Here is a 22,467-nt window from a genome sequence, read left to right as displayed (position 1 = left end):
AACATATCTAATAACTTGGCTTTCTGTGGTACAGAATTCACAGATTCACCATCCTGAGTGAAAAAGTTTCTCCTCATCTAGGTCGGCAATGGCCTACTCTAATTCTAGGCATCCTAGCAAGTGCAATCATCACTCCTATTTCAATCTGTTCAGTCCTCTCAGAGATCCATGAGTTTCAATGGTATTGCTCTCATTATTCCAAACACTGATGAATGTGTAGTTGGAGAAAAGGTGTACCAGGGAGTGTTAGATTCTTGAGGCATTGAACCGTTTCTGGGGAAGGTGGGACCCAAAAGATTGCATCTGGGCAGAGCTGGGACAAACACCCTCTCATGGGAACTTTTGAGTGTCCAACTGGTGAGGTTTTAAACTAGTATGGCAGGGGAACGTGAACCGGAAGTGTTGTCTCAAATGGGTCATATTCAGATCAGGAAACAGGAGGTAGAACACTAGTTAGTGATGTAGTCAACAACTCAAAGATAAAGAAACTAGGATTAAAAGCATCCAGTAAAAGAAATTGATGGGACTCAGCTGTTTATACTTCAAAACAAACAAGGCAGATGAACTAAGGGTACAGATAACCACATGGCAACATAATGTTATTGCTATAATGAAAACCTGACTAAATGAGGGGCAAAATTGACAGCTCAATATCCCTGGATATAGAGTTTTCATGCAGAATAGATTGGGTGACAAAAAAGGAAGGGGATAGGTTAACAGTATTAGTTAAAGAATCAGTTACAGTTGTTTTATATTACAGAACCCAAAATATTGAGGGGAAAATAGAAGAACACATGTGTAGACAAATTACTGCCCGTAGGAATAAAAGGGCAATAATAGTAGGAGACTTTTAACTATCCCAATATCAACTGAATTTCAAACAGTATAAGAGACATTGATAGTGAAAAATTAATTTACTGGGTTCCGGAATTGTATTTTTAAACACTGTGACAAACCAATGAGACGAGACAATTCTGAATTTACTGATAAACTGTGGAATTGGATCCAAAGTTGGCCCAGTAACATGAAACAAAGGGAAATGGTTGGTGGCCATCCTTGTGAATAGAAAGCTGTTTCAGAAACACTGTTTCGGCAGTGTTTGGTGTTGGGACCTATGCTTTTTTTTTCCCCCATATTAACGATTTAGACTTAAATGTAGGGAGACAATTGGGAAATTTTCCAGATGACACAAAAATTTGGTGCATGACTGATAGTACAGAGGATAGCTGTAAGCTCCAAAATAATATATATGGCTTGGATGAGTGGGCAGGGAAGTTGCAGTTGGAGTTTACTCTGACAAATGTGAGGTTAGGGTTAGTAAAGTCAAACAGTAAAAGGTAATATACAATAACCAGGAATCTACTGAGAGGGGGAAGATGTGACAGATACCAGTACAGGTAGATAAAGTTGTAAAGAAGGCATATGGAATGGTCTCTTTCACTGGTAGGGGTATAGAATACTAAAGTAGGGACAGAATGATCAAACTGTATAAGACACTGATAAAGCCATAACTGTGTGCAGTTCTGGTCATCACATTACAGGAAGGACATAGTTGACCTGGGGATGGTGCAGAGAAGATTTGCTAGAATGTCACCAGGGCTAGAGAATTGTAGCTGAGGTGAGATTGGAAAGGTTGGGGTTGCACCTTAACTGCTGAAAACTGCAAGGCTATAGGCTGTGTGTAGGAAAATGAGATTAGAAAGGGCATCCACCTCTCTTTGGGACAACACGGATGAGCTGCATGGCCTCCTTCTGTGTCATTTATATGGTTCTATAGACAGACAGAGACAGAGAATGAGAGGGAGAAAGAGAGGGGGAGAGAGAGAAAAAAGAAAGGAGACAGGTACATTGGGAGTCTGTACTTCAGAATTCTATTTTATTTCAAATGGGTTTTGGCAATAAAATTTCCAGAAAGAAACAAATTTTGAGCTTATAAACAGTCACATGAGCAGTGTTAAATCTTCCTTGTATGTACGATCCAAATTGTATGTTTGTTTATTTGTTAGTTTCTATGGTAGACTTCATATTGGGCCATTTGATATCTCCCTCCTCCATGATTAATTTTTTTAAGATAGTTTGTCAATATTCATAATACAAGGGTACAAGTGAGAATTCTTTCTATTGGCCAATTCATTCGCATTATTGAACCAGTTTGGCTTTTAGAACACAAAACAGAATGTCATAAATGCGTTCCATAAGTGGCATCTCTCTCATTCCATTACCTCTTTCTTAATAAATCTAGCTTAGCTCATCATATTCTCTTTGGAAATGGAGACACAATATACAATCAAGTAATCAATGGTCAATTAATTTATAATACAACACATACCTTACACTTGGTGCTTCTAATTTGGGCAATGATCTGGGACAAAAGAGCTTTATTAGGGGACACAGGTAGCCATTGAGTAACCTCAGACCCTGCAATCATCCAGCAGGAATTGTAGCATGGATGAGAAAACTGACCATTAGCTCTGATGCAGGGAGTTATTCAAGTCGAGAGTTGGGGAGAGAGAATAGGTAGATATAGGTAGAAGTGAGAGAGGTTTTACAAGGAAGAATGATCCGTTTTGAGCTAGAATTGAAAACAAAACATAGAAGTGACTAGTGCTGAATGATAAATTTGGGCCATGAAGCAAATTGGCATAGTTGAATGCATGGGACAAAAGGTTGTTTTATGTTAAAGTAAATTGATTTGTAGGACACTGGCACCAGTCTTGGGGAATAAAGAGAGCAGCTTCATTGGGCATACTTTACAAGAATCATGTTGGGATAATGTCCTGGTGAGTCACAAAACTGGGACTGTAAAAGAGTACATACAAAGAAGATTTAACACTGTTCACGTGACTGTTTAGGAAGCTCAAAAATTTGTCTATTTCTAGAAGTCGTATTGCCAAAACCAGTTTTAAACTCAATAGAGGGGGAAAAGCTAATGTGAGGGGGAGATTTAGAAAATTAAAGAGAAAAGACAAGGCAATAATGCAAGATATTGAGATTAAAATGAAGTGGAAGAGAAAAATAAAACTACAATCACTATCTGAATACATACATACAGCATCCACAATGAAAAAGTTAAAAATCACACAACACCAGGTTATATTCCAACAGATTTAATTGGAAGCACTGCTCCTTCATCAACAGTGCTCCGAAAGCTAGTGCTTACAATTAAACCTGTTGGACTATAACCTGGTGTTGAGTGATTTTTAACTTTGTACACCCCAAGTCCAACACCAGCATTTCCAAATTATATCCACAATGAGAGGTGAGCTAATGGCACAAGCAGAGAAATGGTTCTGTTGTAGAGACATGGTGAAAAGCGTTACTGAGATTGGGAAATATATACTTTGGGATACAAAACAATTCAAAAATATATGCAGAATGGAAAAGAAGGAGAGGCAATTCTGATAATAAAACATGACATAAGGGCACAAATGACAAAGGAATAAAACAGAGTGGTCTAACAGTATCTCTTAAACTCCACTGAGTAGAAGTCCAATCTACTCAACCTTTCCTCGTAAGGAAATATCTCCAAACCCAGAAACAACCTAGTGAACCTTCTCTGGACTGTCTCCAATGCCAATTTATGTTTCCTTAGATAAGAGACCAAAATGTCAGTCCTTGGTATTTAAAGGAATGGGGGAGGGGGAGATGAGGATCTCACTGAAGCACTCAAGGTTAGGAATGGGCTTGATTTCAACTCTCTCCACCAAATGGACTACAGCAGTTAGTAGAAAAGGCTCCAAATCACCACCTTCTCAAGAGCAACAATGGATGGACAATAAATGCATAACCTCACCATAAAGACAGAAAAGTGGAACTGAAGCCCAAGATTAGCTATGATCACATCAAATAGCAGACAGGCCATATGGTCTACTCCTGCTCCTTTTGTTTTTAATATCATCAGTTTGGGTTTAGTTGTAATTATGTGGATGCATCTTTCCCTCCCAACAAAGCTCAGCAATGTTTTCCAACATTTTATTTCTGCAAAGCCTTTTATTTGGAGAGGAATAGAAGGAACAAAATGTTGAAAAAGACAAATCAAATGAAATACTTGCAATATACATGGCACTATCAAAACATCTCCTCTTAATATGGTCCTTTAAACAAAAGCTTGCATTCATTACTCACTGATTTGGAGTTCCAGGTGGAGAACGTGAAGGGAGACTTTGTGTTTCAAGTCGGTCATCTGACAGTGAATTTCTGCTTACTGAGTCCCAGTCCATCCCACTCATCATCTTTCTTGTTAATGGTTTACTGGGTGATCTGAACCAGAGGGAAGAAAGATGTTTTATTTAAAATATGTCTTCAAATAGAGGCACCATGATCAATTCGGTGTTAACACATAGATTGAGACAACAAGATGTTACATACAAAGCTAACTTAAAAGGTACTAACATAAAACAAAGAACTGTGAATGCTGAAAATCAAAAAGTAAAACAGAAATTGCTACAGAAGCTCAGCAGGTCTGGCAACATCGCTTGAGAGAGAAATGGAGTTAATGTTTCAGGTTCGATGACCTTTCTCCAGGCCTAAAGAGACATTGTAAATGTATGCTATTGTTAATACAAGCATCTAATCTTCTATATAATCAGTGAACAGTTTAAAACAGCAATATGCAGTAAGCAATATATCTATAACGTGATATGCAAATCTGTAGTAGTCATAATTCAGCCGTTAAAAATCACACAACACCAGGTTATAGTCCAACAGGTTTAATTGGAAGCACACTAGCTTTCGGAGCGATGCTCCTTCATTTGATAGAATCACCTGATGAAGGAGCGTCGCTCCGAAAGCTAGTGTGCTTCCAATTAAACCTGTTGGACTATAACCTGGTGTTGTGTGATTTTTTAAACTTTGTACACCCCAGTCCAACACCAGCACCTCCAAATCATAATTCAGCCGATTAGTGTTCTATTAAATACATTACCTGTAATTTTGATCTAAGCAGCAATTAAGTAACATTTTATTGTAAACTGAAAACAGCTTAATATTAACATTTTAAACAAAACAAAGCAGTTAAACATGGACACTACATTGCCACAGCCTCACCGTCCACAGTTTCGTCCCCATAATTTGCTCCTTTCCAGACATTAAGCAGAGTTGCAAGCAGACAGTCTGAAATCTTATGTTTCCTTACTAGTTTTCCCATAATTCAGTCAATGGAAAGTCATGTGCTGATTAAGAACACCTCCATCTGCCTACTCATCTCGTTCACTGAACTAGATTTTTATAATTAAGCTATAATTTATAGTTACCTGCGATATACGTTACTTAAACCTTTAACCTAGTTGCCTTTACTTGACAATATTGTTATCAAAACCAAAGGCACTGTAGTTTGTTGTGTATTTTCTAACAACTGAAGGAAAAGCATCAACAGTTTTAACTTCTGGGTCCCACCCACACTCAAACTGGTTTGACAGATTTCCTGTGCACTTTGGCAATTTCGCAGAAAACTTAACCACATTGCATTAGTTGAGCTGTTCTCAGCTGCGGTTTTTCTGACCACCATAGTTCTGTGTCTGCACTGCCATTTTGACTGTCACATGGAAAATATGTCAATAACTGAAGTGACTAAACTGTGGTTAAAATTCCTTTCCTTTCCTCCTTTTTTGTCATCATCTCCATTCCCAAATGTTATTCCAAATTATTGTTTGCTGCTCCATATTGTTGGCAAACACAAAGTAACTATTCCAGAACTTCCACAAAGTCTTTTCATCTTTGAATTTGCATCCTAGTCACCCGTGCACCCACTGTCTGATTTTGGTGATTATGATCTTTAACAAAAGCATGTTGTAATATAGGAAAACACCCAAGGCATTTCACTGCAGTGCAATCTTAAGAAACTGACACAGTGATAAAGGTGATGGTATTAGAAGTGTCTAAGGAGGAGGTGTTAAACAAAGTCTTAAAAGGAAAGACAATGGGATGCAGGGCTGGAGAGAATTCTAGAGTTTAGGTCCTACGCAGCTACAAGGCTAACATTTCATCGAAACACTGACATTATTTCTCATTTCCTTGAAGGGGATTTTGTACAAAGATAAAGGAATATTTAAAAATATTTCATTCCTTTTGAAATGGCTTCAATGTACGTAGTTCAGCTACCACATTAAAAACATAAAACAAGAATGTTCTATTCTACCTTACTGTTTAATCAGACAGAATACCTGACACAGTTTACTTCTATCTGTTCTGATATTGTCAATGAACAAAATACATTTTAAAAAGCGTTATCAACTTGTCACTTGACAAATACGCAGACAAGGTGATCATGGTAATAGCTTCTCTTCTTTGTGATGGAAAAGCTATTAAATTAGGTATGAACTTCAGAGATAATAAAACTAGTTGGAGGTGCAACTTGAAAAAAAAATCATATCATGATTGTAATTTTCTTATTCAACTAATGAGAAAGATATAAAACAATTATTTCTTCTTAGATTAGATTCCCTACAAGTGTGGAAACAGGCTCTTCGGTCCAACCAGTCCACACTGACCCTCCAAAGAGTAACCCACCCAGACCCATTTCTCTCTGACTAACGCACCTAACACTATAGGCAATTTAGCGTGGCCAATCTACCCTAGCCGGCACATCTTTGGACTGTGGGAGGAAACTCATGCAAACATGGAGAAACTGTGCAAACTTCACACAGACAGTCTCTCGAGGCTGGAAACGAACTGGGTCCCTGGTGCTATGAGCCTCCATGTCGCCCCAGCGGCAGCTAAGAAATAAATAAGGAGTCTCCATTAAATTTATATGCATATGCATATGCAAAGTCAGTCTAGCTTTGAGGTAGTCTTCCCAAATGAGTCAGGTGGGAATGGTCTTGAGCTCTGCTCTAATCCCCCGAGCACATTACTCAGGTTGACATTTAAATACAACACTGAGGGAATGGTGCGATGTCAAAAGTAGAATTTTGCAGAACAGTTGTAATCTGAAGTTCCCTTTTCTTGTGTTGGCGTGGTTAAAATACTGTAATGCTCTAATCAAAGAGCAAACAAAGGTGAGGGTGCAGACTAGGAGGGGAGCAAACTTTCTCGCTAGTACTCATCCTCCACTAGTAAAAATTAACAGGTTATTTATCTCATTAACATTTATTGGACTTTGTTGTGCACAAACTATCCATTAAGCTTGCTTCAATAAGTAGCTAAATTTCAAAAGTAATTCATGTTTAGGAGCTGCTCTGGTCACCCCGAGGAAAAGACAATTATCAACAGAAGTACTTTACCAGAATTACGTAAATGCGATAGCAGACCTTATTCAACCTGCTGTTCCAGTACCTCCAACTTTATTTAATTCCAGAACACCAAATATCCTCCAAAACATCTCAGAACTTGACTGGATTTTAGAATTAAGCAGAACATGTCTAAAACAGGGAAGTGCTACCAGGACTACAAACAAACACAGGACTTCCTGCCCATGCCTTCAAATATTTTAGAATTTAGATGCACGACCACAAGACTAATGACTGATCCGGTGATCCCCTCAGACTTGGTTTTACGTCTGCCTGCTTTTGCACAAATCCAGAAATACCTTCAAGGGTAAAGGTAATTCATTTTTTGATGACTGATGTAAATTTTGTTTCTGCTATGGATTTGTAAGCTTTATTTAAACAAGAGCTATTAACTAATATTGACGAATTAGTATGGACCAGGCCAGGCCCCCATAACATTTCAAGAAAGTAGCCCAGACCCTAACTTTGCTCATTGTTTTAAGCAGGTGTAACACGGATATTCCAGGAGAGATGCAGCTGATCAAACTACTTTTAAACTAAACAGAATTTATTTGCAAGGTTGTCAGAAGGCATATGATGTGTTGGCTTTCATTAGTAGGGGGATTGAGTTTAGGATCCATGAGGTTGTGCTGCAGCTCTTTCAAGCCCTGGTTAGGCCATACTTGAAATGTTGTGTTCAGTTCTGGTCACCTCATTATAGCAAAGATGTGGAAGCGGTGTAGAGGAGATTTACCAGGATGCTATCTGGGCTGGAGAGCATGTCTTATGATTCAGAAAGGTAGAGAGAGCTAGGGCTTTTCTTATTGGAAGGATGAGGATGAAAGGTGACTTGATGGAGGTGCACGAGATGTTGAGAGGCATAAATTGTGTGGATAGCCAAAGGCTTTTTCCCCATGGTGGAAATGTCTATAACAAGGGGGCATAATCTTAATGTAATTGGAGGAAGGTTTGGCGGGGGGGGGGGGGGGGGAGGTGAGAGAGAGGAATGTCAGAGGTATTTTTTAAAATCAGAATAGTGGGTGTGTGGAATGTACTGTCAGCAATGGAAATAGAGTTAGATACATTAGAGACATTTAAGCAACTCTTGGGATAGGCACATGGACGATAGTACAACGAAGGATATGGAGGCTAGTCTGATCTTAGAGTAGGATAACAGGGCAGCACAACACTGAGGACTGAAGGGCTTGTACTGTTCAATGTTCTAGTACTGAATGAAACACAAACAAAAGAGAACAGGATACCAAATAACTTAACCTATCTGAAAACTCAACTGATTATCCCAACTTAATGATGCTATTCCAAATACTTGCAAAATCCCCTTAAACACCTCTTACGGTTTAATGAAAGCAGGGTCTTACAGGAGAGATGTCAGAGAGTGAGAGAAGAGTCAACTTTGAGTCCAGCAGCTTTTACAACTGCCTGACTGCTTTTAGGCCAGACCAAAAAAAAATCAAGTCAGAGTAAAGCTGAGTTGGGAGACTGGCTACTCCCCTTTCATTGTACAATTTTGAAGTCCTTTTGCCTCAGGCTTTAATCAAACCAACTCTAAAACCAATCCAAGCCCAGACTTTTCACAACCTGTTTTTTTATGACCTGCTGAAAAGAAATCTTTTTGGAGAAAGTGAGGACTGGAGATCAGAGCTGAAAATGTGTTGTTGTAAAGGCGCAGCAGGTCAGGCAGCGTCCAAGGAGCAGGAGGATCGACGTTTCGGGCATAAGCCCTTCTTCAGGAAGAAAGGCTCATGCCCGCAATGTTGATTCTCCTGCTCCTTGGATGCTGTCTGACCTGCTGCGCCTTTCCAGCAACACATTTTCAGCTGTTGAAAAGAAAACCAAGGATAACGTCAACTTGTTAAAAGAGCAGCATTATCAGAATGGACAAGATGACAATGACACGGAGGAACTGTACATAACCTAACCTAATTTGCCTTGAGTTGGTGATGGTGGTGGTGGTGTGGTGTTGGGAGTAGAGGAGAGGAGGAGGATCGGGACATAGGTCAACCGGACTTCGAAAAGCTGAGACAATGACAATGAATAGCCAGTGTGAAGATGGCAGGTCTCCATGATGAGTCGCATATGAGCTAACCAATAGCAGAAAGGACAGTTGAAGGTGAAGGGGTGGCTTTTTGAAGACACTGTCCATATGTACAGCCAGAGCTGAGAACACTATTTTGCAGATCACTCACATAGTTGTCATTTAAATAAATTATTTGGATGAGAATACAGGAGGCATGATTAATAAGCTTGCAGATGACACCAGAATTGGTGGTATAGTGGACAGTGAAGGAGATTATCAAAATTAAAGTGAGACCTTGATCAACTGGGTCAATGGGCTGAGGAGTGACAAATGGACTTTAATTTGGATACATGTGAGGTATTGCATGTTGGTAATAGAAACAAGAACAGGTCGATTCAATTTATGGTAAGCCGCTGGGGAGTGTTGTAGGACAGAGATCTAGGGGTCCAGGTGTATGACTCTTTGAAATTTGCTTGTTAAGGAAGTGTTTAGTCTGCCTGCCTTCATTGCTCAGACATTCCGAGTATCGGATAGGGACACCTTGTTGAGGTCGTACAGGATGTTGGTGAGGCCTCTTCTGAAGTACTGTGTGCAGTTCCCATCACTCAGCTATAGGAAGGATATTATTGAACTGGAGAGAGTTCAGAAAAGTTGTTGTCAGGAATGAAGGGTTTGACTTATAAAAATAGGCTGGAAGGATTGAGACTTTTCTTACTGGAATGTAGGAGATTGAGGGGTGACCTTATTGTGGTTTATAAGAGACCTTTATGAGAGACCTGGACAAAGTGAATGACAAGGGCCTTTTCCCTAGGGTGGGGGATAGGAGAAAGATCAAAAGAGAACATGAGGGGCAACTTATTTTTTTAAACAGGGTGGTTTGTATGTGGAATGAATTGCCAGAGAAAGTGGTGGATGCATGTAATTACAATGTTTAAAAGATATTTGGATAAGTTCATTCACAGGAAAGGTTTGGAGGGATGTGGGCCATGCGTAGGCAAGTGGGACAAGTTCAGTTTGGGAACATGGTCAGCATGGACTTGTTGGACTGAAGAGTCAGTTTCTATGCTGTATGATTATTTATAAGGCATCAACATTAATGGAATCATCAGCACCAAAATCTCTTTGTTCTACAACACCCCCAGGCCCTACCATTACTTGTGTAAGATCTGTCTTTGTTTGTATTACCAAAATGCAAAACCTCGTATTTATCCAAATTAAACTTCACCTGCCACTCAGCCCACTGACCCAGATCTCCCTGTACTCTCACTAGCCACTGGAGAGATGCCGAAGGACTGGTGCGTCACTTATGTTAATCCAGGAATAGGATAATAGGAAACTACAGAGAGAGAGAGAGAAGTCTCACATTAGTGATTGGGAAGCTATTGGAGAGAATTCTTAGGATAGGATTTATATGCATTTGGAAAAGCATGGTCTAATTAGGGACAGTTGGCATGGTTTGTGTGGGACAGGTCATGTCTGACTCACTTGACTGAATTTTGCGAAGTGACGAAAGTGATCACTGAGGGTAGAGCAGTGGATGCTGTCTACATGGATTTTAGCAATGCTTTTGACAAGATCCCTCAAAGTAGGGTCAACCAGAAGATTAAAACATATGGAATCCACAGTGACTTGGCCGCACGGATTCAGAACTGACTTGCCTGTAGAAGATAAAAGGGTAGCGGTGGAAAGGCGTTTTTTCTGGCTGGAGATCTGTGACTAGTGGTGTTCCACAGGGATCTGTACTGGGACTTCTGTTGTTTGTGATTATATATAAATGACTTGCATAAAAATATAGATGGGCGGGTTAGTAGATTTGCAGTGGAATTGTAGATGGTGTAGAAGGTTGTCAAAAGATAAAGCAGTATACAGATCAGTTGCAGATATGGGCAGAGAAGTGGCAGATGGAATTTAATCTGGGAAAGCAAAAAGTACTGGACTTTGGGAAATCAGTTGTTAAGGAAAAGTATACAGTTCATTGCAGGACTCTGAACTGTATTAATGTACAGAGGGATCTTGGAGTTTAAGTCCATAGCTCCCCAAAAGTCGCAACGAAGAGGTAGAGTGGTAAAGAAAGTGTATGGCATCCTTTTCTTTATCAGTCAGGGAATGGAGTACAAGAGTCAGGATACCATTTTGCAGCTCTAGAAGACTTTGGTTCGGCCACACTTAAGAGTATGGTGTTCAATTCTGGTTGCCACGTTACAGGAAGGATATGTAGTCTGTGGAGAGGGTGCAGAAGAGGTTTACCAGGATGCTGCCTGGATTAAACGTATGAGCTATAAGGAGGGGCTAGAAAAACTCAGGTTAATCTCTCTGGGTTGGGTGGGTGGGGGGGGGGGGGGGGGGGCGGGGCGGGGAGGCTGAAGGAAGACTTGATAGAAGTCGATAAAATTATGAGAAGCATAGATAGGGTTGACAGTCAGAATCTTTTTCCCACAGTTGAAATATCTAGGGAGCATACATGTAGGGGGAAAACGGGGTAAGTTCAAAGGAGATGTTGGGGCAAATTTTTTTTAAAACACAGTGGTAGGAGTCTGGAATGTACTGCCAGCGGTGGAGATGGAGGCAGATACACTCGGGGCATTTAAGGGGCTTCTGGATAAGCACATGAATATGCAAGGAATGGAGGGATATAGAACAAGGGCAGGAAGAAAGGATTAGCTTAATTTGGTGTCATGTTCGCTACGTCATTGTGGGCTGAAAGGCCCATTCCTGTGCTGTACTGTTCTAAGTTAAACAGGAAAATGATAACCCTTGGAAACATTCATGGGACATTGAGAATTGGGATATAGGTATGCTGCAAGCAATAAAAGCTTAGTATCTTAATGGACAATGCATTTGGAAAAAAATGGGCAAACTGATAGCACAGACAGAGGTAGATGGATATGTTCTCATAGCCATTATAGAGACATGGTTACGAAAAGATCAGATCTGAGAACTTAACATTCAGTGATATTTGACCTGTTGGAAAGGCAGGAAGGAAGGAAGAAGTGTTGGGATAGCACCGTTAACAAGAGATGAAATGAGGACGGAGATGAGAGATGATTTATGCTTGGATTATATACAGTAAGTGTGGCTGGATGGAAGTGACAGCAATGGAAAGGTGACACCAGAAAGGGTAATGTATAGACATCCAAACAGCAGCCACACTGTAGGAAAGGCTACAAATCAATAAATAATACCATCTAAAAAGTTAGGAACAATAATTATCTTCATGTTGATTGACCCAATCAAGTTGAAAAGGGTAGTTACATCAAAAAATTCATACAATGCATTCTATGTGGTATACTGGAGCAAAAGGTCATGAAGTTAACTAGGGAAAGGCTATCCTGGATCTGGTAATGGATAAGGCAGTTTTAATAAATGACCTCAGAGTAAAAAGATCCCTTCGGAAGTACTGATCATAACATGTTCAGTTTGAGTTCGAGAAGCTTGGTTAGGAAACAGAGTTTAACTAAAATAAAGGATATTACAATGAAATGAGGATAGTCTTAGCTGAAGTGGTCTGGACACAGATTAGCTGGCAGTGGCCACACAGATTAGCTGGTCACATTAAGCAAGTAGTGGCAGACATTTAAGGAGGCAATTCAGTAAGGGAGAAAGATTCTAAGAGAGGGATAAATCAACTGTTGTTAATCAAGGAACTTAAGGAGAGTATTAAGTTGAATAAAGCATGCAAGGATGCAAAAGTCAGTTTTATGGCACCAAGTATTTTGAACATCTCATTAATACCAAGGTACACAGGCAGGAATTAAGTACCATCACCATCGCTAGCGAGGTAGCATGAGACCGTATTCAAGTACTCAGTGGAAAATCTAGATGAATGTGCCACCACAGTCACAGACTTCATTAGCAAATGTGTGGAGGACTGCATGCCAAAGATGTCAATCCAGATGTTCCCAAATGGAAACCTTGGACGAACCGGAAAATTCACTCCCAACTGAAGCACATGGATGATTTTAGGATAGTGTAGGGGGACAAGCTGAGAATAGTTCACAGGTCAGCGCAACATCGAGGGCTGGAGGGCCTGTTCTGCGTTGTATTGTTCTATGTTCTAATAAAGAGTCACCAGTTCAAGACTGAGAAGAGGAAGAATTTCCTTTCTAAGAGGGTTGTGTCTTTGGAATTGCTCACCACAGAGAGCTGTAGGGACAAAGTTCTGGTGCATATTTGAGGGTGAGACAGATAGATGCTTGATCAGTAGGGAAATAAAGGGTTACAGGGAAAAACACAGGTAAGTTGACCAGAGAAACATTGGATAGTTATAACCTTACTGAATAGCACAGCAGGTGCAAGGGACCAAACAGCCTACTCTTGTTCCTTTTTCTTACAGTTTTATACAATAGGATGTGATGGGTGCTTACAGAGAATAAAACATAATTTCAAAGATTCCCAGGCCCCCCCAAATAGAGTTTTTATTTAGCGAGAAGGAAAAGTGAGAAAAACACATGTAAACTATTGATAGAAAATTGATAGGACACTTGGTCATTTAATGCAAAACAAGGAATGTCCTGTCAACTGCTGGTTCTTTCCTTGATTATCATTTTCATCCATGCTTCTCAGAAGTGCTATATACACATTCAGTGTAGCGTCACTTCCATTCTTAAGGTTGAACTCAATCTGAATCAAATCAGTATCCGTATCATTTTCAGTAGCAGCCTTATGTATTTGCTATAGTTACGTGCATTAGTCAGGGATAAATATACGGAATGGGCCTAGAGGAGTTACTCTTCGGAGGGTCGGTGTGGACTTGTTGGGCTAAAGTGCCTGTTTCCACATTGTAGGGAATCTAATCTTATTGAGAATTCAGGAAGTTTTATAATGACCAATTTTTTGCTTTCAATAAGGCTAAAAACAAAAGACTTTATGCACCATTTCATCCAACCAATGCTCCCTCTAAGCTTCCAGCTACCTGGTGGGTTTCACGTAAGCTGATCAGAGTGTGGATGCATTGACCTTTAGTTCTGACAGTCTCTGCCATGCCTGGACTTCAGCTGTCTCTGCGGTGGCAGGAAAAAGGAGGGGAACATAGTTTTCTACTGACAAAAAAAATCTACAATGAAATCAATTATGTCAACTATTATTGAATAAATAAATCCATACAACAATTTTCAATATTTCACCATTTCTATAATGGTACAATAATTACATATTGAATGGATCTCCTATAATGATACCAAAATTTGATAAACTGTTATTTTCAAAAACTTCCTACATGATATAGACATTATATCATACCTGGCAAATACCCTGTCTTTGTTTGCTTTCTCTTTACCATATTGCACAGACTGGACCTCTGTCCTCCCGCTGCAAAAAGAGAAAAGTTCAAATTTTTAAATAAAATAAACGCATTACCGCATTTGAAAATACCTTACAAGGTCTTAATTTTCCAAGTTTGATTGTAACTTAGAAGATAATGTTAGATCATACAACTTTAAACAGTCTACATATAGTGACAAGGTATGCAAAAATTAAGGAATGCATTTACTACTAAATGGTGATACATCTTGATTATAAGTTTGACCTCAACACCTATGCCTCTTTCGCAATGCTGTATATATTTTGATCTAACATTTGAGTTGCAATGTAAGGTGCACTAACAATGTTACAAAGCTTGATGGAAGAACTCTGCTATAGACTGATAAATAATTGAAAATTCAAACACCAGTCTGAATCTTGTAGTGATTGAAATGAGGTCAGCCTGGGGGACTTCATAGAAGTTGAGGTTGGACCAGATTAAAAGTCCCAATCAGGGAATCCTGGCTGACAGATTATAAACAGGAGTGACAAGGGCTCTGTTCTCAATAGGAGCCAGTTCTGAGCTAGCTGGGTCAGTGTCATGTTCATGCACGTGTAAAAAAGGGTGACTTGGTGACGGGATACCTACCTTCATAAAATTATTTCAGTAACTATGAGAGAACAATATGCCCCTGAAGAAATTCATTTGCAACAGTTGCCTTCGAGTTGAAGCAAGCATTTCTAGCATCTTGCTGCTGTTTGGGAAGCTTGACTAATTTAATCCTGCTGTTGGAGAACGGACCCAGTATGTAATAAAAATGTGTTATTTTTTCTGGACAGATGAGGACCAGCAGCTTTCTCGGTTATTAGAAGTCACTTTTCCCGAGACACCAGATACTAAAACCTTTCAAGAGTTGACGGGTTTAGCTGACGGATGTTATGATCCCAAGACTCCTCTAGTTCTGAGACGCTATCAGTTTTACTAGCAGTTCAAGAACTAAGGGAATCCGGACTGAAATTTGTGATGAGGTTAAGATGACTAACAGAAGCACATGATTTTGGTTTAACCATATGTGAGATACTGAGACGCCGTTTGGTAGGAGATTAATGATGTGGCCATGCAAAAGCGCCTATTAGCTGATACCCAACTGGCCTTCAAACAGACACTACAATTGGTTTTGTCATTAGAAAATGTGACAAGTGGAGCCTATGAGTTCAGGGTATTCCAATAGAAATGAATGTTTTGCCAGGGCAACTGACCTTGGGGAACACTACTGAAGTCAATCCAGAGCAAACCCCAAAACAAAGCCAAACTGTTACAATTTTCTTGAGGATCTGGGCCGGCAGGCCATTTTAGTAGCTGCCATTTTGCGGACTCAAGACAGCAAAGGACTTCGACTAGGCCTAGATTGACTAAGACAACACACAGGCCAGTATCCATGAGAGTACACAACATGGAAAGTCCACCTACAACTTGCTTGGAATAGTTAAATTGCTTAGCAGCGGAAGAGTTACCTAAATTCTCTCTACGGATGCTGCCTGAGTCGCTGTGATTTCCAGCAGCATTTTTATTTTCTATCAAAATAAGCTTCTGGTTAAATGGTCACCCAGTTCTAATGGAGGTTGATTGTGGCATGGCTGTATCAGTAACTGCAGAACAGTCTTTGCCAAAATTCGTTCTGGACTCCATCCCTCAAGTCTGTGCAAGACCTCGGCCAGGCTGAGTACCCCAATATATTAAAGTTACAATTTGGTTTCAGTCTCTTATGAGAAGTAGCTGGATCTGTTACCACGAATTGTAATAAAAGGCTCAGGGGTCCAATTCTGATCGGGTGAAATTGGTTGAATAAGCTTTAGCTTGATTGTATGTTGATCAAGAAGTAATTCTACAATTCTGTAAGGCCTGCCCTGTGCCATTTGCCTCAAGGGCAAAGGTAGAGGCAGAAGTCAGAGGCTAGAAAACAAAGGAAACATTAAACCAGTCCAGTTTGCAGAATGGCCAACACCATTCATACCAATTTGGAATCCCAGCAAGTCTGTTCACCTTTGTGGGGATTTTAAAACAAATGGTAAACCACTTTTCACAGCTGGATAAATACCCAATCCCTTGCAGAGAGGACCTATGTAGAAAACTGGAAGGAGTCGGGAGCTATTCTTCACAAAGCTAGACACGAGCCATGTGTGCCTGCAACTGTGTTTAGATGAGGATTCCCAGAAGTATACTTCAATTAATACCTATAAGAGTTTGTACCAATATGAGAGACTGACTTTTAGGATCTCATCAGCCTGTGCCATTTTCCAGCAGACGATGGGGAACATTTTGCAAAGTCTACCCCAGGTCACCATTTATCTGAACAATATGCTAATAGCCAGGAAGAACAATAAAGAGCATTTAGAAAACTTGGACAATACTTCAATGTTTCTCTGAGGCAGATGCATGTCTTGGAAAGGAAAAATGTGTGTTCCAGGCACCCCAAGTAAACTACTTGGGCTACAGAGTTAACAAGACTGGGTTACACATTTTGGAAGCTAAAGTGAGGGCAATCAAAGGTGGCCCCAGTCCCATGTCTGTACCGGAGCTTAAAACTTTCCTGAGTTTGGTGAATTATTATGGTGAATTCATATGTACCCTGGCCTCTATCCTGGCACCCTTACTCTGCTACTGAAAAAGGGTTAGCCTTGGAAATGGTCTTATAACCAAGCTGCAGCCTTTAGGGAAAGGAAGCAACAGCTATCTTCACCTCAAGTGTTGGCACTCTACAATCCCAAGTGAGATTTGGCACTGAGAGGCAATGTCTCCCTGTAAGTTATAAGGGTAGTGTTGGCTCACCATTGGCTTTGCAGAGTGGAATATCTGACTGCGTATGCTTCCTGGACTTTGGTAATGCCAAAAGAAGTTTTACCCAGATAGAGAAGGAAGATTTGGTGCGAGAAAGTTCCACCAATACCTTTATGGTTGAAAGTGTGTGATAATAATGGACCACAAATCCCTGCTGGGGCTACTTAAAGAGCACAGAGCCATGCCTCCCATTGTCTCAGGTTGAATTCAGCAGTGGGCTCTTATTCTGGGTGGGTACAATTACAAATTGGAACACTGTCCAGGTGGCCAAGTGGCAAATTCGGATGCCTTTACATGTGGGTACACCAGAGATGGTGCTGCCACAAGTAGACTCTGATCTGGTTTTAAACTTTCTGGACACCTTTCCGGTCACCATCGATAATAGCAGACTGTGGATACAAAAAGATCCGCAGTCCTGGCAAAACTGAAACAACTGGTGACAGGGGGAAACAAACCAACAAACAAACAACCAGTATTGAAACCTTCCTGGACCCAGCAAAAACCAAGGATGGTATATAATTATGGGCAGTAAGTATGATAGTACCGAGCAAAGGTCGCTGCCAGAATCTGGCTGAACTTCGGAGTCAGCTAGAGCTTTCCAAGATATTGACAAAAAATGAAATCTGGTGGCCAGGGCTGGATGTCAACATAGCTGCATTGGCTGGGCAGTGCCCTGAAAGCCAAGACAGACAGAAATTGTCACCAGCAGCTTCCCCCACATTTGTGGGAATGAACAGGTAAACCCTAAACTTGGTTATACAACCATTATGCTGGTCCTTTCATGGGCTTTTTGTTTTTAGTCATTGTGGAAGCTCACTCCAAGTGGTTGGACATGCAAAGAGTTTATTTGTCAATCACAGGGGCAAGGATTGAAAAGTTACAACTAACTTTTGCAATACACATATGTCTAGAGGTTGTGATCACAGACAAGGCCATCATTTACTTGCAGGGAATTCCAACATTTCCTCAAGTTGAATTGCATTCGACATGTAAGGACAGCTCCATTCCACCCATTATCCAATGGTCCGGAGAAACAGCAATCCAAACTTCGAAGGCAAGCTTAAAGAAACAGCCTACTGCTTCAATCGGTCCTAAACTGTCCCAGCTCCCAGTTGATTATATGACCTCACCTCATGCAACAACATGGATACCTCCAACAGAGTTGCTAATGGTGAGAAGATATTGTACCAAGATGAACTTGATCTTTCAGGGCCTGGTGTGGGCAGGGTGTGTGTGTTTGCGTGCGTGCATGCCTTGGTGGTGGAATGGTATCAGGAATGCCAATAACAGATGTGAGACTCCTCCAAGTGAGAAAGGAAGTATATTTTGGAGGCAAAACCATGGGAATGACCTTGCATTGCTAAGAGGCAGAGTTGATGGCAAGTCAGAGCCAGAGCAACCAAACCTGGTGTGAAAACATTTCAGGAGAAGCTACAGGAAAAGGAACGAACCTATGTCCCCGGACTTATATGGGTAGGATGTAGTGATTGGGAAGGAGCTCAGCCAGGTGGACCTCATGAAATGCGTTCCTTGATGGGATCAGGTTAACAGCCCTAATCAGAGAGTCCTGGCTGATAGATATAAACAGGAATGCCATGAGTTCTGTTCACTCAAGGCTAGCTCTGACCTAGCTGGGTCAGTGTCATGTACGAGGAGAAAGTGAGGTCTGCAGATGCTGGCGATCAGAGCTGAAAATGTGTTGCTGGAAAAGCGCAGCAGGTCAGGCAGCATCCAAGGAACAGGAAATTCGACCTTTCGGGCATAAGCCCTTCATCAGGAATGAAGGATTCCTGATGAAGGGCTTATGCCCGAAACGTTGAATTTCCTGTTCCTTGGATGCTGCCTGACCTGCTGCGCTTTTCCAGCAACACATTTTCAGCTCAGTGTCATGTCCTATGCACATGTAAATAAAGGCTGACTTGGTGAAGACAGAAACTAACTAAAGAAGAAATACTTACAGAACATAATGGCGTGGTACACCGCTCCCAGAAACAGCAATCTTTGCATGCATATATGCGGAACACAACCAGCAATTTCTGCATGCATGTGCAGCTTCAGGGCAGAGGAAATGACCTGGCAGTTGCAGTGGGAGAAACCAGCTTTTGCTGTATACATCATCCAGACTTTAAAACTAGTGTACCTATTGCTCAGGGAGAGGCAGCGTGTTCAAGTCCTGTGGTTAGGATCAGAATCACACTGCCCCTCTCAAAAGCTTTTGATTTAATAAGTTTGATTGACTTGCTCCTAAATTTGAGTTTTATTAATTTTACTACAACAAATTGGCGCTGAGAGCAGGGTTCTGTTCACAGTCCCGTGTAGGGTGGCCACCTCCCAGGGGTCGGGACATGATAATGGACAAAAGCAGGTCAAACTACAGAAACTGTTGATCTGGTAAGAGTGAATGAGAGAGTGTCTGTTGTGTGGCCTCTTGAGTTCAGCCATATTCAGATATCAGTGGTAAAAACAATGACTGCAGATGCTGGAAACCAGATTCTTGCAAGGATGCCTGCCTTGAAGAAGTTTTCCTCCTCTCTCTACAAGAATCCCAGGGAGTCCCTCTCCCACTGCAACTCCCAGGTCATTTTCTCTGCCCTGAAGCTCTTCAACCATGTCGTGAAACAAACTCGCTACCACAGCCACATTTGCTTCCTCAGTACCTGCCTCCGCAACCAACTCATCCCACACGGACTCCGGACCACCTTTAAACCAGCAGAGTTTGAACCCGAACAGGACAAACAGTACGGACTACAGATTCAAAAACACCAGCAACAGTTCTCCTTCAAGATCCTCCGCTCCACGTTCGCAGCAATGCGCTGGCACCTAACCTCTCTACAGTCAGCCCTGCCTCAGCTGAGGGCCACACACTCTCAGAATTGCAAAGGACCCACTCTGTACTACATCCTCAGGAGAATTCATACTCTCAACAAACAGGATTTCAATTCCATCTCAAACATCAAAAACTGTAAGTACAACAAACTTTTATCTACCCACCTCCATAACCAGCGCTCCTCAAACATTCCAGAAGATTCCCCTGGCCTCGGAAACTACTCAGACGCCATTAGTCATGCGACTGATGCAGGGCCACCCCTACGCTGATTGATGATGTCACTTCCACTCCCACAACCACTTCCGCCCCTCATAATTCCTCATGCATCACACGTGACATCACTTCCGCCCCTCACATCATCGCTGATGCCACACGCTCAATGACTTGCGCCACCCCTACTGCGGTGTCTGCCACCACTTCCGCCCGCATCAGCGCCCCGCACCTGCATTCTGCTGACACGCCCCCACAGACACTATACCCACCCCCCAGAACCCCGAGGGGAACACTACCCCTGCTCATGACTCCACCCCATTCCCCCCACAACCACACCCAGTCCAGTTAGTTTCCGCCCCCACTCCCAGCTCCACACCCTCACCAGATCCCAGTTCCCAGCCCTGCCGAGTTTTCACCATCCCTTCAGACCTCCCCCTCACTGAGGACGAATGATCAGTCCTCAGCAAAGGACTCACCTTCATCCCCCTCCGTCCACGCATCAATGACTTTAATACACGCCGTGACGTCGAACAATTCTTTCGTTGCCTCCGCCTCCGAGCTTACTTTCACAATCAGGATTCCCGCCCACCTTCCGAGGACCCCTTCGCCCACCTCCAACACACTGCATCCACCTGGACACCCTGCGCTGGCCTATTAACTGCCCTCGACCTCTTCATTTCCAACTGCTGCTTGGACATTAACCGCCTCAATCTGTCTACCCCCCCCCCCCCACTCCAATCTCTCACCCTCACAACACGCAGCCCTCCAATCCCTCTGCTCCAATCCCAACCTCACCATCAAGCCAGCGGATAAAGTGGGCGCAGTGATAGTCTGGGGCACTGACCTCTACACCGCTGAAGCCAAACGCCAACTCGAGGACACCTCTTCCTAGTGCCCCCTCGACCATGACCCCACCCCCCATCACCAAACCATACAGAACCTCATCACCTCAGGAGATCTCCCACCCACAGCTTCCAACCTCATAGTCCGAGAACCCCGCACTGTCCGGTTCTACCTCCTTCCCAAGATCCACAAGCCTGACCACCCTGGCCGACCCATTGTCTTAGCATGCTCCTGCCCCACTGAACTCATCTCTACCTACCTTGACACTGTCCTATCCCACTAGTCCAGGAACTCCCCACATACATTCGACACACCACCCACGCTCTCCACCTCCTCCAAGACTTCCGTTTCCCCGGCCCCCAATGCCTCATCTTCACCATGGATATTCAATCCCTCTACACCTCCATCCGCCATGACCAGGGCCTCCAAGCCCTCTGTGTTTTCCTCTCCAGACATCCCCAACAGTACCCTTCCACCGACACACTCATTCGTTTGGCCGAACTGGTCCTCACCCTTAACAATTTCTACTTTGAATCCTCCCAGTTCCTCCAGACCAAAGGGGTAGCCATGGACACACGTATGGGCCCCAGCTATGCCTGTCTCTTTGTTGACTACGTAGAACAGTTGGTCTTCCATAATTACATCGGCACCACTCCCCACCTCTTCCTCCGCTACATTGATGACTGCATTGGCGCTACCTCATGCTCCTGGGAGGAGGTTGAGCAATTCATCAACTTCACCAACACATTCCACCCTGACCTTAAATTTACCTGGACCATCTCTGATACCTCCTTCCCCTTCCTGGACCTCTCCATCTCCATTAATAATGACCGACTTGACACCAAAATTTTTTACAAACCCACCAACTTCCACAGCTACCTGGATTACACCTCTTCCCACCCTACCTCTTGCAAAAATGCCATCCCATATTCCCAATTCCTCCGCCTCTGCCGTAACTGCCCCCAGGAGGACCAGTTCCACCACAGAACACACCAGATGGCCGCCTCCTTTAGAAACCACAATTTCCCTTCCCACATGGTTAAAGTTGCCCTCCAACGCATCTCGTCCACATCCCACACCTCCGCCCTCAGACCCCACTTCTCCAACCGTAACAAGGACAGAACGCCCCTGGTGCTCACCTTCCACCCTACAAACCTTCGCATAAACCAAATCATCTGCCGACATTTCCGCCACCTCCAAAAAGACCCCACCACCAGGGATATATTTCCCTCCCCATCCCTTTCCACCTTCAGCAAAGACCGTT

At 42.3% G+C, this 22,467-nt stretch overlaps 1 protein-coding gene across 3 annotated transcripts in view; it reads right to left on the bottom strand.

Moving 5' to 3' along the window:
- Positions 1 to 22,467, bottom strand: part of ptpn4a (protein tyrosine phosphatase non-receptor type 4a) — a 439,903-nt gene that overhangs the window by 64,147 nt on the left and 353,289 nt on the right. For all 3 annotated transcript variants that reach the window (XM_060827024.1, XM_060827026.1, XM_060827025.1), the window contains exons 13-14: positions 14,482 to 14,550; positions 4,126 to 4,260 (exon numbers count right to left, since the gene is read on the bottom strand). In XM_060827024.1, the coding sequence (XP_060683007.1) occupies positions 4,126 to 4,260; positions 14,482 to 14,550 (204 nt within the window). The remainder of the gene's footprint in view (positions 1 to 4,125; positions 4,261 to 14,481; positions 14,551 to 22,467) is intronic.

The sequence above is a fragment of the Hemiscyllium ocellatum genome, chromosome 7, assembly GCF_020745735.1.
Source record: "Hemiscyllium ocellatum isolate sHemOce1 chromosome 7, sHemOce1.pat.X.cur, whole genome shotgun sequence".
NCBI classification, from domain to species: Eukaryota; Metazoa; Chordata; class Chondrichthyes; order Orectolobiformes; family Hemiscylliidae; genus Hemiscyllium; species Hemiscyllium ocellatum.
This window is presented reverse-complemented; position numbering and strand designations above follow the sequence as displayed.